At 32.1% G+C, this 16,564-nt stretch overlaps 3 protein-coding genes across 11 annotated transcripts in view; 2 read left to right on the forward strand and 1 right to left on the reverse strand.

Moving 5' to 3' along the window:
• The first annotated feature begins 217 nt into the window (after positions 1 to 217).
• Positions 218 to 3,764, forward strand: LOC126865093 (SWI/SNF-related matrix-associated actin-dependent regulator of chromatin subfamily A-like protein 1). 3 transcript variants are annotated; one of them, XM_050617216.1, is made up of 12 exons: positions 218 to 646; positions 716 to 1,146; positions 1,258 to 1,373; positions 1,447 to 1,553; positions 1,622 to 1,756; positions 1,837 to 2,014; positions 2,092 to 2,255; positions 2,319 to 2,483; positions 2,585 to 2,746; positions 2,867 to 2,974; positions 3,051 to 3,225; positions 3,305 to 3,764. In XM_050617216.1, exons 2-12 carry the CDS (start codon positions 717 to 719, stop codon positions 3,677 to 3,679), a joined length of 2,115 nt encoding a protein of 704 aa, XP_050473173.1. In that variant the 5' UTR covers positions 218 to 646; position 716; the 3' UTR covers positions 3,680 to 3,764. The 3 variants fall into 3 exon arrangements, with proteins under 3 accessions (XP_050473173.1, XP_050473172.1, XP_050473174.1); XM_050617217.1 differs by having other exon boundaries at positions 219 to 646; positions 884 to 1,146; XM_050617215.1 differs by having other exon boundaries at positions 218 to 1,146.
• A 186-nt stretch (positions 3,765 to 3,950) lies between these two features.
• LOC126865100 (mitoguardin) overlaps positions 3,951 to 16,564 on the forward strand; it is a 43,188-nt gene continuing 30,574 nt past the window's right edge. Inside the window, exons 1-3 of the mRNA XM_050617234.1 lie at positions 3,951 to 4,362; positions 4,571 to 4,718; positions 4,840 to 4,983. Of these exons, the coding sequence (XP_050473191.1) occupies positions 4,270 to 4,362; positions 4,571 to 4,718; positions 4,840 to 4,983 (385 nt within the window). The 5' untranslated portion in view covers positions 3,951 to 4,269. The remainder of the gene's footprint in view (positions 4,363 to 4,570; positions 4,719 to 4,839; positions 4,984 to 16,564) is intronic.
• LOC126865103 (protein unzipped) overlaps positions 5,512 to 16,564 on the reverse strand; it is a 34,171-nt gene continuing 23,118 nt past the window's right edge. For 4 of the 7 annotated variants that reach the window (XM_050617241.1, XM_050617247.1, XM_050617242.1 and 1 more), the window contains exons 2-5: positions 12,711 to 12,909; positions 10,709 to 11,082; positions 8,867 to 9,201; positions 5,512 to 8,208 (exon numbers count right to left, since the gene is read on the reverse strand). In XM_050617241.1, coding sequence (XP_050473198.1) covers positions 7,698 to 8,208; positions 8,867 to 9,201; positions 10,709 to 11,082; positions 12,711 to 12,909 — 1,419 coding nt within the window. In that variant the 3' untranslated portion in view covers positions 5,512 to 7,697. Of the gene's footprint in view, positions 8,209 to 8,866; positions 9,202 to 10,708; positions 11,083 to 12,710; positions 12,910 to 15,731; positions 15,905 to 16,564 lie in introns of all 7 variants that reach the window. The other 3 variants (XM_050617245.1, XM_050617246.1, XM_050617244.1) reach the window with 1 other exon arrangement.

Genomic DNA, 16,564 nt, shown 5'->3' on the forward strand with positions numbered 1-16,564 from the left:
TATTGATCAATTTTATGTATAGATCTCATTTATTGTGGTATTATTCACGGTCATATAAACAGGTTTTGTTACTCGTTAGGGAAAATCATCCGAAAATTGAGTCATGAAAAACCAACATGAAAGATAATAAAGTTCTCTTTTTTGCGAGATAGACAGAAATGAGTAGAGTATCTCTGTCTCTGTCTGAGACATTCATACCATGACACGCATGCGCAGAACTGAACCTTTTCGTCTTCCATGACGACTTTTCACGGCTCAATTTCTGGACAATTTCTTCTATGCTTTTGGTATATGAGTGTGGTTTTGTTTATATCCGCTCCTTATGATGATTTACTCAGGTTAACTACTGACAAATATTTTTCCTTAAATTACGTAAACAAATTGTGTTCAAACTTTAAATCGACTTAAATTCTAACTACGTAATTATCAAATACGTCAAATACGTATTAATATTTTTTTATCTATCTAATTATATCTTGTACAAACTGTGAAAGCTGTATTATGCAGAATAAGATGACAGGATAACATAATTTAGATTGTGAAATAAAAGAAAATGGGAAATTATCAGTATTATCATTTATTTTTAAAACTATATTGAATGTGTACGATTTATAAGAAAAAGCGTTTATATATATATATATATCAGGTTTGTATATACTACAAAAATCAACATTTTTTTATCATACAAGCTTTTTAATAAAGTTTATATTATAAGCATGAGTTATTCCCAAGAAGAAATAGAAAAAAAGCGTTTGTTAGCTCTACAACGTAGAAAGGAATCTCAATTGAAAAACAGTTCATTAATCCCTAATGCAAATACAAGAAATAGGATTACTTCTGCTAATAGTAGTATCATAACTAATGAAAATAAATCATACAATAGCCCAAAAGTTTTTGGCCATGGTTCGTCATCAAAATATGTTGACTATAAAGCAAAATCTGAGAACAATTGCTTCAAGCATAGTGGAAAACTTAATAAACAAAATGAACGATTTAATCCTATGTCAACAAAGAATTTTTTTGGTCAGAAATCTTGCATTACAGCAAAATGTTACATGTTAACTGACGAAAGATTTGTATTAGAAACTTCATCATATTTTCCTCCACTTGTTGAGGCAATAAAGAAAGTTTCAAGCAGATCATATGGTAATATAAGAGTAATATATTCTTAAATTTAACATAAATAAATAAATTTTAATTGCTAAACATAGAATATATAAATAACGGTACCTGTTATATATCATATTTTTATTTTAGATATGAAAACTAAACAATGGAATTTTCTTTTAAAAGACTATGAAACAGTAATAGAAAAGGTTATTAATTTCAAATCTGATATACAAATTACAGGATTACCAAAACCAGTCCTTCAGGTATTATATTGAAGAATAATATATTGTATTTTGTGTGTGTATGTGTATGTATATACATTTGAAATGTTTTTAGATTTTCAGGAAAAATGACACCTCAATGAATACTGAAAATATTGATCTATTAGACATTGATCCTCAGTTAGTAGGGAATTTAATGCCCTTTCAACGAGAAGGAGTTTGGTATAACTACATGATTTACATGTGTTTTTAAATTTAAAATAGAATAGAATTAAATTTATTATTTTCAGCTATGGAATATCTAAAGGTGGTCGTTGTATGATTGCTGATGATATGGGTTTAGGAAAGACCATTCAAGCACTAGGCATTGCGCATTATTTTAGAAAGAATTGGCCCCTCCTTATTGTTACACCCGCTTCAGTCAGGTTTGACAATGAAGAATATGCTAGATAGATATATTTCATTGTATTAAAGCAAATAGTAAAAATGATTTTGAAAAATTTAGGTATCAATGGGCAGAAGCAATATATACATTTTTGCCATCTGTACCTGCTCATTACATTCATCAATTTGCAAATACCAAAGACTGTATTGATAGCAGTAAAATCGTTATTACAACATATGATCTTCTAGTCCGAGCGATGGACACTTTTGAACGCCAAATTTTTGGTTTTGTTATTTTGGTATGTTAAAAAACAATATATTGATTAAATATAAATAGGAATATATATATAACAGGAATAAATAAATTTATGTATAGGATGAGTCTCATGCATTGAAAAGTCTTAAAACTGCGAGATTTAATGCTGCACAATGTGTAGTCTTGCAAGCGCGTCACGTTGTTTTGCTATCTGGGACACCTGCTTTATCAAGACCCATGGAATTATATTCTCAAATAAATCTTATAATGCCAAATTTTATGGGGTAATGTAAAATGTTCGTTATATGTAATTTATATATGAGTAAACAAGTATTATTTTTACATAGATATCAAGAATATGGAATTCGGTATTGTGCAGGAGAAAAAACTTCATATGGATGGGACTTTAGTGGATCGTCAAACATGCAAGAATTGCAGTTATTATTAAGACGCACTTGCGTAATTCGAAGATTAAAAAATGATGTTTTAAATCAATTACCGGCAAAAAAAAGGTGAAGAATAAGTATACTTATATCAGATTATTTGGATAGTACATAAGCATACATTTGAATTTGTATAAATATAAATGTTTATTTTACTAAAAAAATTTTAGAGAAGTTATTATACTAGATCCAGGCTTAATAAAAGTTGGTACTAAAGAAATGGTAGAAATTTCCAAGAAACTAGAGCGAGAGGTTCTGAATGGTATAGAAAAACATCGTACTCTTTTGCACTACTATAATGAATCTGGTGTTGCTAAACAAAAGGCTATATGGTATATATAAATAACATTTTTATTTAGTAAATAATCACTAAAGTTACAAATACAATTTTATATAATAAAACTATTTAGTATAGTAATGAATATTGTCTAATATGTATAATATTATTTCAGTGATTATATTTCCAAGCTGTTCATGAATAAACAAAAGTTCATTATATTTGCCCATCATCAAAATGTTATGGATGCTATTTGTGATGTTGCAGAATCTATGGATATAAAGTAATTATACTGTCTGCATACACTAGTGTATAAAGATAAAATTTTTATTTATTCAAAACTTATTTATGCGTTTTAGATATATTAGAATTGATGGAAAAACAAATCCAGAACGCAGAAAATATCAAATCGACCAATTTCAAAACTGTGACGATTGCATGGTAGCAGTATTATCAATCACAGCAGCAAACGCCGGAATTACATTAACATCTGCGAAACTTGTAGTTTTTGCAGAACTATTTTGGAATCCTGGAGTATTTATCGTTTATTTTATTTTTTGAAATCATAATTACTTAAAATTAGATTCATTTAATATAATCTGTTTTATTATAGATATTGTGCCAAGCTGAAGATAGGGTACACAGAATTGGTCAAGATAATAGTGTTATCATTCAATATTTGGTTGCAAAACAAACAGCAGACGATTATTTATGGCCGTTAATTCAAAAAAAGATGAATGTATTGAACGAGGTTGGACTTGATCAAAATTTTTCTCTAAAAGATATTGATGTCACTGTACAAGCATTCAGTTCAGAACAAAAAACCTTAGATAGTTTTATGGATAACTCACAAAAAATAGTACACAGTAACGAGAATGTAACAAAAAATACATCACAAAGTCAATTTTCCACAACTGAAGAGCTTAAAGAATTACTTGATTTAAATGACGAAGACTTCGAATTTTGTGATTGGGATGATATGAAATGAAAAACTTATTTTTATACAGTATTTTGTTTACATTGTGAAAAGTGTATAAATGCATTCAAATAATAAAAGCACGAACTATTTTCTACATATTGTATATAAACATAGCTATTAATAGTAATAAAGTTTTTCATATTAAAGAATGTGGATATTTTAATAATGTTAAAAAATCCATTAAAGAAAATATAAGAATATTACCTAGAATTTCGTAATAATTTTTATTTTTCAATTACGAACGCATAATATCTTTTTATTATACAAACTTTATCTCGTATATACAAAAGTACAAAAATTAGATTTCCTCCAATTTTAAAAATTCGAAATTACTAGTAGTTTTAAGTTGCTATTGCAGTGTTTACACTAGTTTTATTAATTTGTGTTTACAACGAACGATAATTCAATAAATGCGCGAGCAGATTTAAACCCACGTTATTGCACGTCTTATATCAATATAGTAATAGCTTATACTTTGAATATTTACCGCACAAACGAATGTTCTTCAATGCAGTGTTTCTCTCGAATCTAATGTTTATCTGTTGGTTTAAGCCGTGTGAAAATATCCATTTATATTGTTTATAACAAAGATACTTGCAATGTCCATTTTTAACGCGCACCAGTTTTTAGGTGCATTGTGTAAACGTTATGTAATTTCACTGCCATCAATAAATTTATCTAGAACTCAAAAAGCAAGTATCTCTTTTTGAGGTTAGAATAAATATATTTACATTCTATAATTTCTATATTATATAATATTTACGGAATGATATTTTATACTTTTTTAATTATTTTATTACTCTTAGTAATATGATAAATATTTGTATACAAAATTTGTATGATATTAGTTTATAATGGAGTAGTCAATTTTATTCTGATATTTTCCTTTTTTTCTTGTAGATTTTTATTATTTGTCTTACTGGAGGATCATTACTATTAGGAGGACTAGCACAGTTTTTAAAGAGACGTAGAAGACGTCCTCGTCCTTCAAGAAGAACCCTAAGGGAGCTAAAACAAAGATTTACTGCTGCAAAGAGCTCTAATTTTGGTAATTTATTACAATAGCATATAATTTTATGAGTAGATATTAAAGAAATTATGATAAACATATAATGTAAACTTTATTAATGCTATAACAAAATCTTATGATATTTATGTCTTATTTGTAGATGTATTATCGCAAGCATCATGGGCAAGAAAAAGTGAAGCTAGCAGCAAAAGTCATATAAGTGATCGAGTATCACTTATATCTTCTGTTCCAGGAGGTCCAGATGCTGATGTAAGACTTACTCCACAACAGTATGGGGTTCTTGGTAAGTGTTTTTCATACATGGCTCTCATAGTTTTCAATGTAGTTGTGCAATACCTTAAATGTGCCTTTATATTTACTATACCTTATATAATTTCTAAAAGATTCTGGAATATTTTAATAATATTTTTGTGATTATAAAATTTGAAGATAAAATTATATCAACATTATCGATCTATTTATACTTCCTTATCGGAATTAGAAAATGAAATAGTGGAAAACAATCAGATATTTAAATAGTTTTTAACTTTAATGAGAATTTTTATTATACACAGGGGTGGGGGTGTACAGTAAGGTAATATCGTTAAAGAAAAGAATAATGTAGTAATAAGACAATGTAGATACATTTTGTAGCACACGAAATATTTTTCACATGTGTGCGCTTATGCATAGAGAAGGAGAATAAGGGGGAAAGAAACTACATTTGTTTTTACATAATAATTTATATCATAATAATTTATAAATAATGTATCGGTGCAATGCACATATTTCTAAAAAACTGGGTTGTCCTGGGTATTGCTAAATGCAGTCATTTTTACATTGGAGTTTTTATTAACATTTTCTCAAAGGCGTACAGAAATATGAAGAAGCAACTAAAAAATAAGCGGTAATTTCTTTTCTTCCAAATATAGAGATATCCCTATTATCATTTGTATCTTTCATCAATTTTTATCTTGAAAACATACTATCCATTTACTTTGGGCCACGTCCATCGCATCACTTTATTCACAATGAGAAAATATTGCTGACAGTATTAGATATCATTATCTTGCATTACTTTCTACCTACTTTTTTTTTCTTCTGCTTCATTTAAACACGCAACATTCTAAAATTCACATGTCCCAATCTCGCAACAAATTATTGCTTTCTATAATAATTAACAAATTATTTAACAGAATATGTCACATTCGTTTACATCTACATAAAATTTTTACTGAATATCACAATATTGTGATTAGGCTTACTTCGGTTAATGTTATTATAAACTCATGGACAATGTGTTCGTGTTCGAAATGAATGTTTCCTTCTTACATTTTTTCCGTTAGTGCTATAATGTAATAAAATATGGATAATTCGTACGATGTTATTTACCACTGTTAGAAAAAATGATAAATGATTAAATAAGTTCGTAACAGTTATACCTAATGAGAGTATAGAAATTACGTTATATACATATACAAATGTATCAAGAAAATATCGTCGAAAGAAAAAAAGAGAACGAACGGCATATATAATTATTTTTCCTCAATTTTCAACATAAAGACGTTTAAAATTAAACGTAGTTATTACGTTATAAGTCCATATTTCTCGTCTCGCTTATTAAACAAATGTACCTTACAAATTATTAACGTATCTATACAAATTAAAATACTGCATTCCTTTGTTATTACAATTTCCATTAATAATTATTTTCTAGGAATCTGCAAGCCCTATCACTTTACATGAGACAGATGGGTACACAAAATATTGTATTATTTTTACAGAATTGGAAACAAATTACCTTCAATAATATAATAATTGAAACCTACTAACCTACTATACCCATTCTCAAATAACGTGCACTTCTTTCAATATTTTTATTATGTAGCAATCCTCCTACTATTTCATTTTATCTAAGGGCTCCTCGAAGCTTTACATCAGTCAGACAAATGATATTGAAACATCGTTGAAAAAATACAGGTACCCATCCACCTGTACTCTACATATTCTTACTCGCTACACCTTTATAAATCTTACAATTGTCTAAAATTATACTGCAATCTCAAAAATATATATCGTAATTGCGTTAACTCGCGAATCTTTGTCCCTCCGTAATCATTTTTTTCTTCATCATTTTTACCTTCAATTTCCCACTCGTTTACTCGTCGTTATTTATCCCAATTTTTCAGAAACTATACATATATTTATATATATATGTATATATAGTTGCCCGAGAATAATACCTGCAGTAATTCTAAACTCTCTTTGAACACGATTCTCAAAGAAAAGGGTATCATCCTTTCTGTATCTCATGTGTTTACTCTCTATTTTCCCATTCAAAGCTTGTTTTCAAAGACTTTTCTAGAAGAAGATCCTAGAACGTGCACTTTTGCGAAGGCATAAAATAGTTTAGCTGGAAAATCGATTCACAGCGAAGATTAGTTTAAAGACGGAATGTCGTTAGTTTACACATTCATCAATTAATTCAACAATATAGAGGTAAATGTTAACGATCCACAGGCTGTTGTTAACATGTCCATATGTTGGCTGGCGATCGCTTGTACTTACTTAACATTCGTCGTGAGACTAGCTCATCGCTTAAGGTATCCCTTTCATTTGCTATCCTAAACGTGTATATATATATATTTTTTATGTATATATATATATATATATATTAAATATGAAGTATTTTTTTTATTCATCTTCGAAAGGCAAGCATTATGTCAGCGTTGACATCGCGGTCTGACTTGATCAGCGATTTATAATCAAGGTAGCTTTTTTTATTTCGTTACATACTCTGCTATATGTACGAAATTACAGCAACATCTTGTGTGTATTTGTATTCAATTCATCTATTTTTTTTTTACCTTTTTTTCGCTATTTCCATTTTGTCTTTTTTTTACGATTTTTTTTTTAGTCTGCGTTTTGTGATAATCTCTGGACATTATTTTTTTTCCTCTACGAATATATTACTATTGCAACTTAGGGCTTAGGATACTCTCGGAATCATCGATCTTTTCACGTAATTTTATTGACCACCGTCAGTAACGAAATTAATAAAGGCAATCCTACGTTTAATCTAAGAAGAGACGACGCTCCGGAGTACGTCACCTCTACCTTGTTCTTCAGCGACAACGGTCCACCGTCATCGCTCTGCATGTTAGACAGATCCGATTTCTTCCGTGGTATGATCATGTTCTCGTCATGATGCTCGCTCTCTTCCGTACCGTAGTCCTGTCGAACGTCGTTGCTTACGTTCTGCGGGGTTGCGGTGGTGCTCGGTTCCGTGGTAGGTGGTATGGTGGTGGTAGGAACTAGACTATAATTGGCAAGGAAGTAAATGGGTCCGAATATGGGTTTTACATCGAACATGCTCTCTTCGGCGCGAATGCCGCTTATCTGGCGAGACCTCGTCTCTCCATCCTCGTAATGGGAAATTAATTTTCCGGAATAGGGTACCTCCATGGAGGTGTAGTTCGCTACCAGACTCACGTTTATTCCTGTACCGGGCAGGAGATTAATTTTTACCCTGTTTTAAAAAAGTAGCGTATTAGTATTATTGGAGACTTGGACACAACGATTGTAAGATTATTTCAAATGTTATAACATAGTTATAACATATTGTTGGATTGGATATTATATTTTATATGTACTGCTTAATATCTCATTTCTGTGCAATATAAAAAATAATTTAACAATTTTGTTTAGTGTATTGTAATATTTGATACATTAATATATCATACTCTCTCCATTTCTCTTTTACTTAGACAGATTGCAACTGTAAATGTTGTTGAAAAGAAAAGATGAAAAATTTAGAAAAAAGATACAGCGTTTTTTCATATTCCATATAATATCGCTACAATTAGCTTTCTCTGTATATACATATTTATATAGATTTATATAATAATTTTACTGCGACAAAATAAAGATAACGACTTAAAACATAAAAATCTACTATAAATGGAATTATCTTTTCAACATTTTTCAGAAATTTTCAAGTATCAATTAATGCCATTCAATCGATAAGCAAAATAACGATAAATTATGTCAGTAAGATATTTTTTCTGATAATAAATGATCGGATATTGTTCGAAATATGAATTATAAATCCTATAAAAATTTAATACATCTGACTTTCCACACACTATGCGTTAACTGATTTCAAACTATATGGAAAATATGCTTACGTGTATATGTCGGTATTATTGCTAGTTTCCTTTGTGCCCCACATTATATTCGACAAAGCCGTACCGTTCGTCAATTTAATTGATGTGTTTAAGCCTTTTAGTATGGCATGGCCTTGACCCCAGTAAATGGAATATTTGTACTTGTAACCAAAAGCTTTCGCTATTGTCGCATTTTCCGTTCCATCATTAACGATAGTCGCGTTGTCAAGTTCAAGGGATGTACGATTAACCACTCGCATTTTAGGCCAATTCAATTTAACGTTTTCCAAATCGTAGGAGGTCGGTTCCGTCTCGACTAGGACATCGCCATCCTTCGCGGTTTCTTCGGTACCATCCTAATGGAAAAAGGTCATAATGTTTTATTAATAGTACCGTGACCCTGTCAAGAAAGATAAAAGCGCAGCGGGTTATTGGTTTCCTAAGATACTTTAAAAGTATTAATTGAAACATGGATTAAAATAAAATCCAATATTTGGTCGGTTTTAATTCTGAGAACATATTCGAGTTCTTGTTAGAAGGAATAAGAATATTGCTACTAGTTACTGCTGCTCTGAAATCGTATTTATTTTCTGCAAGATAGAATAAAATATAAATCAACGATCGATTTGTTCAAATATTGAAACTAGCTTAACTTCTATTTCAAAGAAATAATACCTTCCACAACGTTATGCGAAGAATTCTGAAAATAATAAATTTCAATATTTGAGATACACTTGGTTCATATTTCGAAAAAGAAATACTCATTCCAAGTTACGCGTAGTTAATCTAAGATCAACTACTGGCAAAATAGAGTTCTCCTTATCTAAAGAATGTACCAATTAATTAAATAGTCGATGAACGAAATCATTCCATTCATCGTCCAATCACGCAAACTCCGATTAAAATTTCATCGACTACTTTCTCCAACATCCGCATTAATCCCTTCGTGCATAACTTTTAAAAATTTTTATGTGTGAATTATATGGATTATTTGATCATTAAATTGAAAAAAAATCCTTGGGGTTCCTTCTCACGTCCATAATATCAAAAAGCATAATGCAGTACTATAAATTGACTGAAAGAAATTGCAAATGGAATATCGCGTTAATACAATATTGATTCTTAACTATTAATCGGTACCAGGGGCGAACATTCGCTTGAGAAAGATTTAAATTAAAGACTCTACTCGAAAGTTCGGTTTTATTTTTATATCCTTGTGTGATCGTGACTCGATTTTCCTGTATTTAATAAATTTCTATCAACAAATATGTGCTTTGAATAACTACGTCAATTATAATTCTCATATTAGCTTCCAATATTCGCAAGAATTATATTCCCTATATTCTTCTCAAGTACTTTCAATCTTACGTATTTTATTTTCAATTCCAATTATACAATTTAAAAACATAATTATATTATTTTCAAATATTCACCCACGGTACCATTAATATAATATTAAAGAATCATACCATCTAGAAATTGACAAGTTCACGTTGTATTTTAACATACGATGAAAAACCGTTCCCACATAAATACACGAGATATACATACATACGTATATGAGAAGATTAATTCACCGCAAATCCTAAAACTCGTCTTCCCCATCATCCGTCATTTCAACAGAAAAAGACCACCCCCAACCGCCTGTCAACCGCAACCTCACAGTTGAAGGAGCACCCTTCGCTTCCTCCTTCTTCCCGTCGGTTTAATCTCCCACCCTGCATTAACCAACCACCTTGCAATCCAGCTTACAAGCGTTACGCTCTTTAGTAAGCGTCGCTCTTACTAAATCCAAGGGAGAGAATTAACACCCTGTAGATCCCACCCCGCTCTTTCAGTGTAAATCGCGGAGCAATTACTTACGTCTTTGACGTAGCTGATACTCCCAAGAATACGTTTATTCAAGGTGCCGATATAATGGGTGTATCTCGGCGATGAGGCATTTTTGTCAGTTTTCGCGGGATGACGCGCAATGAACATCTTCTCCATGGCCACGGCACCAACCGGCGTGTTCTTGTATTTGTCCCAGTGCTCCCAGTTGACGCGGGCTGCACTGTCCACATTTTCTAACAGGTCGTATTTGTCGTACGACTGCACGTTACCGTGAATCGTCACTGTGCATCGTTGCTCGTCACCCTTCTGACTGCCAGCCACCCAGACGGCCGTGTGCAGTACTCTGCATACGTACAGGGGCCTTCTTCTCTCCGATTTCTCCGCTTGATTGTTGAACGAGTTGTCTGTGAGAAAAAAATGAACATAAAAAAAAATAATGAACATAATGAATATAGAATACATCTACGGTATGGTACAGTAGCTGACGAAAGTATCCCGACACTCGTAAGAACCTGTTTTTGGAACATATATTTAAAGGGACGAACGTGCTCATACGACCAATTACGCGGTTTAGGTACTTTTCTTAATTTTGATTACTGGCTTTAGTCTTGTTTTTTAAATCAGTACAACGAAAAAGATCCGGAGAGAGCAATGCATTTAATAAACAATTTATAGTATCTTCGTGTAAAAAATATTTTATTACTTATATTATTATTTATTAAATATTACTAATAATCACTTTCAAAAAAATACCTTTTCCTAATTTAAAATATTTTATATTTCTATATAAAACTTAGTATACAAGCTGCAAAAATTATATTGGAAACATTGCAATATAGATGTAAGTAACGTGTTAAAAAAAAACGAAAACTTATTTATGGATTATTTAAACCATAATTACAGTGCTAATGGTATTTCAAAATGCTTCATAATATATGCTGTATTATGTATACATAAAAACTGTCTATGATGAGTGTCAAGTACTTTCATGAGCCACTATATTCTTATCGCGAATAAGCAGACAGAGGGTAGTAGAGGGTAGGCCAGACTAGTCAGGGTAGACGAGAAGATGAAAATGTAAGTGCAGACAATTGTATATTTGTATTGTTAAGGGATAAACCGTCTGCACCAGGTACGTAGGCGAGAAAAGTTCATTCATGAGCCTTTTGAAGATGATGTCGAGACGATGCTTAGCGACAATTAGCGGCGACGGGAAATTAACACGAGAATGTAACTGGCCTCGGTTTCCGAGTATGAGTGATGCGTTGCTCTGGTGTACAATAGCCTCATTAGATGCCTGGGGATGATTAAGCTAGATGGTGTTTTATGTTTGCTTAGACGTTTTCTGAGGAGAGACCGCTCAATTAAAAAAGAAGATGCGACGTAAGTTGTAAATATTCGCTTTTCAAATTAATTTGGGTGGAATCATGGTGATCGATACGTTAGTCATTTCATTCTTAGTACTTAATTGAGGAGGAATGATCTGAAAAGACTGGATAAAAGTTAACACACGTTGCGTCTTATTGCATCATGCATAACAATTAAAATCGTCTCAGTTCGTTTCAAATTAACACAAGAATTTAACATTGTAACATTTTGTACGTACGCGGTGGTATGTTGTAATTGAAGTAATGTAATTCGAAATAGGCATAAAAGTATTTTCATCGACAGTCAAAGAAAAGCAAAAGGGACGAATAGAGAGACAAGTGTGTTAGAAGTCTTGAAATTTACTTTATATCATTTATCGTATCAAATAAACTGACGAAAGTTAGTTTTAAAGAAGTTGTTGACTAAATCATGCATCTCATTAACTTGGTTTCTTTCTGGTGAAGAAAAAGGTTCAAAAATCAATTTCTGTCCTGTGCGTTTAAGTATTTCTTACGCGTGGCATAGCGAGACTAAATTAAAAAAGAGAAAGCGATGAGGATGATCGGGGAATAAAATTAAAGTTTCGTTGAACGTAAAATTTCTGGTCGACCTTGCCAGAGAAAGGACCATATTTTGTTAAGTTCTCTCGTCTGGTTGCACGTACCTTCCGATTCTTCGATCGCAAAACCGCCGATGACTATTTCCTTGGATGAATCGTAGTAAGCACGGGGAAGCCAGTTCAGAGCGGTCGAGGTGACTAATTGCTGATACTTTGACAGAATGTGCACGCTGTTGTCTGCATTCGTCAGCAACAACAGAACACCGAACAGTCCAACAGCGAGGTAAACCTTTTGCCAAGACATCTGCAATTTTATCGTTTTGTCATTTTTTGCGTTGAAAAAGAACAAGTAATAAGAAGAGAAAAGAGAGAAATACACCCGTGAAACGGTTGGAAAATTCACGTGCAAAGTCTAATGTCGAAGTCTAATCTACGAAGGGTTTAATCTACGTTTCTTCGTTGCATGTAATGAAAAAGGAAAAGAAAGGAAAAAGGAGAAAAATGCGCACGAAACGCTTGGAAAAGTGCACGTGCACAGGCTAATATCGTATTCGAATTTAATATAGGGAGGGTTGAACATGTAGTAAACGGAGGAGACGAGCTCTAACGAGATCGTTATTACGATATAGCAAGCTAATTCAGAGGTAACCCGAGATACCAAGGCGCAGTTTGCACCGCGAAAGGAAAAATATCAACAGATTTAACATCGTGTGCGTTACTAATTTTTTAATGGGTTTATATTGCTAATGGATCGAAACTGTGAACTTTCTTTGCGAATATTTTCACAGGGTGACGTTGCGGTATAATTGACTCTTATTTAGATTCTTTTGAAAGTCATCGCGGTGTTGGAAGGTTTAGAAAAAAATTCTGGTCTTTTGTTTCTAGATAAATAAGACTTTCTTAATGGTTGGTTTATACGCAAAGAGAATATCTTTAGTAAGCATTTGTGTACGTATAAAGAAGCTGTTTAAAAGTTATAAGGTACGGCGAATTTTTGAATAATATCGTAGAGTACAATCTTTTAATTTTTGTGTTGCTTCAAACGTAGAATATCTTATATTCGTTCATCTCACAAATTATAAAGAATCTTATAAGTGATCAATTTCATTAATTTCACAAAATATCGGATACGACATTTGTCATGAAAGTAATCTGCGAATCTTTTTTCTTTTTTTAAAGGTGATATAATTTTTTTCTAATAGAAATAACGATAAGACGATGGTGTTCTTTTGAAAATCTACGAGGTTTCCAGTTTCTAAATACGATGTTACGTAACGTTCGTTCTGCCGTGTTTTATAGCGACCTTAACTTTTGTAACAGTAATACCTCGCCTCTTTGCGATTATGTTTCTGCTTACAGAGCGTATCTTTAACACAGCCCGCGTATAACTGGATCTCCTACCTTGCTTCGTGTGTATTCGCTTCAGTTAGTGGCAAGGAAACGAAACGAACGCGCGAATACTGCGGGAGAGAACCAACCCGCGATCGCGCCAAAACAATTTCTCGCTACTATATCGTGTTCATGGCCGATTCTTTCCTTTTCTTTTTTTTCGTTCGATCCTTCCCCTTGTTTGTTATTTTGTTTCAGGAAATTCTCGACGGAGAAATTATTTCGCAGATCTGACGGTCCGTTCATAAAATTAGCACGTACCGTATGTCTAGTGAGAGAATTAATCGAACATTGAATCCACTGAACTTTGAAAGGAAGTCAAGGCTTCGTGGAAACAGAATTATATAAATAGATGTTAATTTTCGATACTTTTGAAAATTAAGATTATCGAAATGAAACTTGAGAAGCTCCAAGAGGTCAAGAAGTATTTCAATTTATAGAGATAGCAATATCTAGATTAATATATATATATATTAAATATTTTTAATAAAATAGCAACAGATTAAGATTTATCAAAAGAGACAGGTTTTGAAAAGGAAATTAAGAATTTACTATTTAGAATATTTAATCGCAGAAGGATAGTACGAACCAACGCTGAATCGAAGAAATATTGTTACTAATACCGGGTGTTCTTTCCAACCAAATGTTGTCAAGATAAGAAAAAAATGTCATATAAACATATGCATGTTATTGAAAGCATTGTTAAAGTGTTATCACAAGGAAATGACATACGAAACGAACGGAACGCGTTACTACGGTACAAAGTACTACGGTACAAATAGATCAGGAATATTTACATCTAGCAGTAATAGTAGTCAGATCGGTATCGTAATATTTCTACGACGTCAACTTGAAAGAGTAATAAACGAAAGCTTCAAAGGGTAATAAACTTAACTTTTTGTCGCTGCTAATCTTGCGTTAATAAGAAAATGTTTATACTGTGAGCTGTAGAATATACTGGCAATGTATAGCTATACAAAATTGGTACACTCTGTATATCTGCTTATACACTTTTGTAATATTATTACTTTCTTATTTATATTTGTAATCAGCTTATTACCTGAGCTTCTAATGGAAATAAAGAACAAGAGTAATAATAATGGGAATATTTAATTGTAGAAAAAATAGAATTGGACTTAGATTTCTTTGGACGAATGATGGAATAATTCATAACCAGTAAAAATTTTATCCTCGTTTATATAGTCACACGAAGATATATTGAATATTTTTATTTTCCGCGCATCTATGGATCTATATAAAAAAAGGAATTATTCTCGGACCAGTTTCAAAATTACAATTTAGAACGATCGATTTTTCCATGTTGCTCCAAGTAGGTCGAGAATTATTATATCTGTAACTATCAAGTATCAAAAGAGATGAAACTAGAGAAAATCAGATATCGAAAGTCGGAAAAGCTTCTACAATCGCCCCGAGATAGAAATCTAAATTTCCTGCTGCAATTTTATCTAATTTTACCTGACAACTTATTCAACATTTTCAAAGTTATCGAATAAACATTGTCTAAATATGTATTTAGAAAAGCCAACTTTCAAACGTATCGAGAATATTAAAGTGAAATTTACTTATTTATTTGTTATACACGGGATAACTCCCATTGATTAACTCTGTCCAAAAAATAACAAATTAATTAATTCTCCTTAAAAAGTAAAAAAAAACCCCAATGACCACTAATATCGGATATTGCGTAAACACAATAAAAAAAAAGTGTCTCCTTACATCGTAAAAAGGTCACAGCTTCTCTCGATTAATTGCTCAGCAAGCTTTATAAGCTTTATCAGCCATTCGATACTGTTCCTATAACTCCAGTATACTCCTTTATACGCGAACAGGCGATGCAAAGTGTTATATTATAGAGCTACATTCAGCTAGTTTGTTATCCAGTCATAGACCTGAAATTTTAAGCACAGTTATTATTACTGTTGGATTATTACTATACTCGTGTGTATATTTGTACAATGTAAACCGGAGATCACCGGGAAGCCAAAAGGCAAGCGAAAATAAAGATTATATATATACAAGGATCCATATGTATAAGTATATATGTACTTTATATGCGTTTTCAAAGATCTCAATGTCGTAACGGAAGCCGCAATTTTACCATCGTTAATGGGGTTCATAAAATATATAATATGGAGAAAAAGGGGATAAAAACGATACATGCTCGTAAAGATGTTCGTCTGGAGGGAAACGCGAACGCACTAGTTACCTTTCAAGGTGTGCTCGGTATACGCATATATCTTCGATATACGAGTTATCGTAACGGTTCCGTGGCATATCCGTTTACGTGATAATACACTTATTTTATAACGCCCGTGCCCCACTGCGTTCGATTCTTACTCTTTCGTTTCAAGATTTCGCTTGGCTGCCTTCTGAAATCTATCCGCGAACGCACACGATGTACGCGTAAGTGTAAACGTCGCTGGGATTTTCCCAAACATTTATTTAATATTACATCGTTATGGACGATTTAATGCAACGAGGGAAAACTATTCGAGCATGATGACGAGGTTTGCCGGAGGTTCTATCTATTTATACAGGACTAATTAAAC

The sequence above is a fragment of the Bombus huntii genome, chromosome 4, assembly GCF_024542735.1.
Source record: "Bombus huntii isolate Logan2020A chromosome 4, iyBomHunt1.1, whole genome shotgun sequence".
Lineage (NCBI taxonomy): Eukaryota > Metazoa > Arthropoda > Insecta > Hymenoptera > Apidae > Bombus > Bombus huntii.

Excerpts from the sequence above, each read along its gene's own strand:
- LOC126865093 (XM_050617215.1), top strand. The coding sequence starts at position 717 with ATGAGTTATTCCCAAGAAGAAATAGAAAAAAAGCGTTTGTTAGCTCTA. Across the intron at positions 2,975-3,050 it reads GCAGAATCTATGGATATAAA|ATATATTAGAATTGATGGAA; the intron begins GTAATTATACTG and ends TATGCGTTTTAG. Across the intron at positions 3,226-3,304 it reads AACTATTTTGGAATCCTGGA|ATATTGTGCCAAGCTGAAGA; the intron begins GTATTTATCGTT and ends GTTTTATTATAG.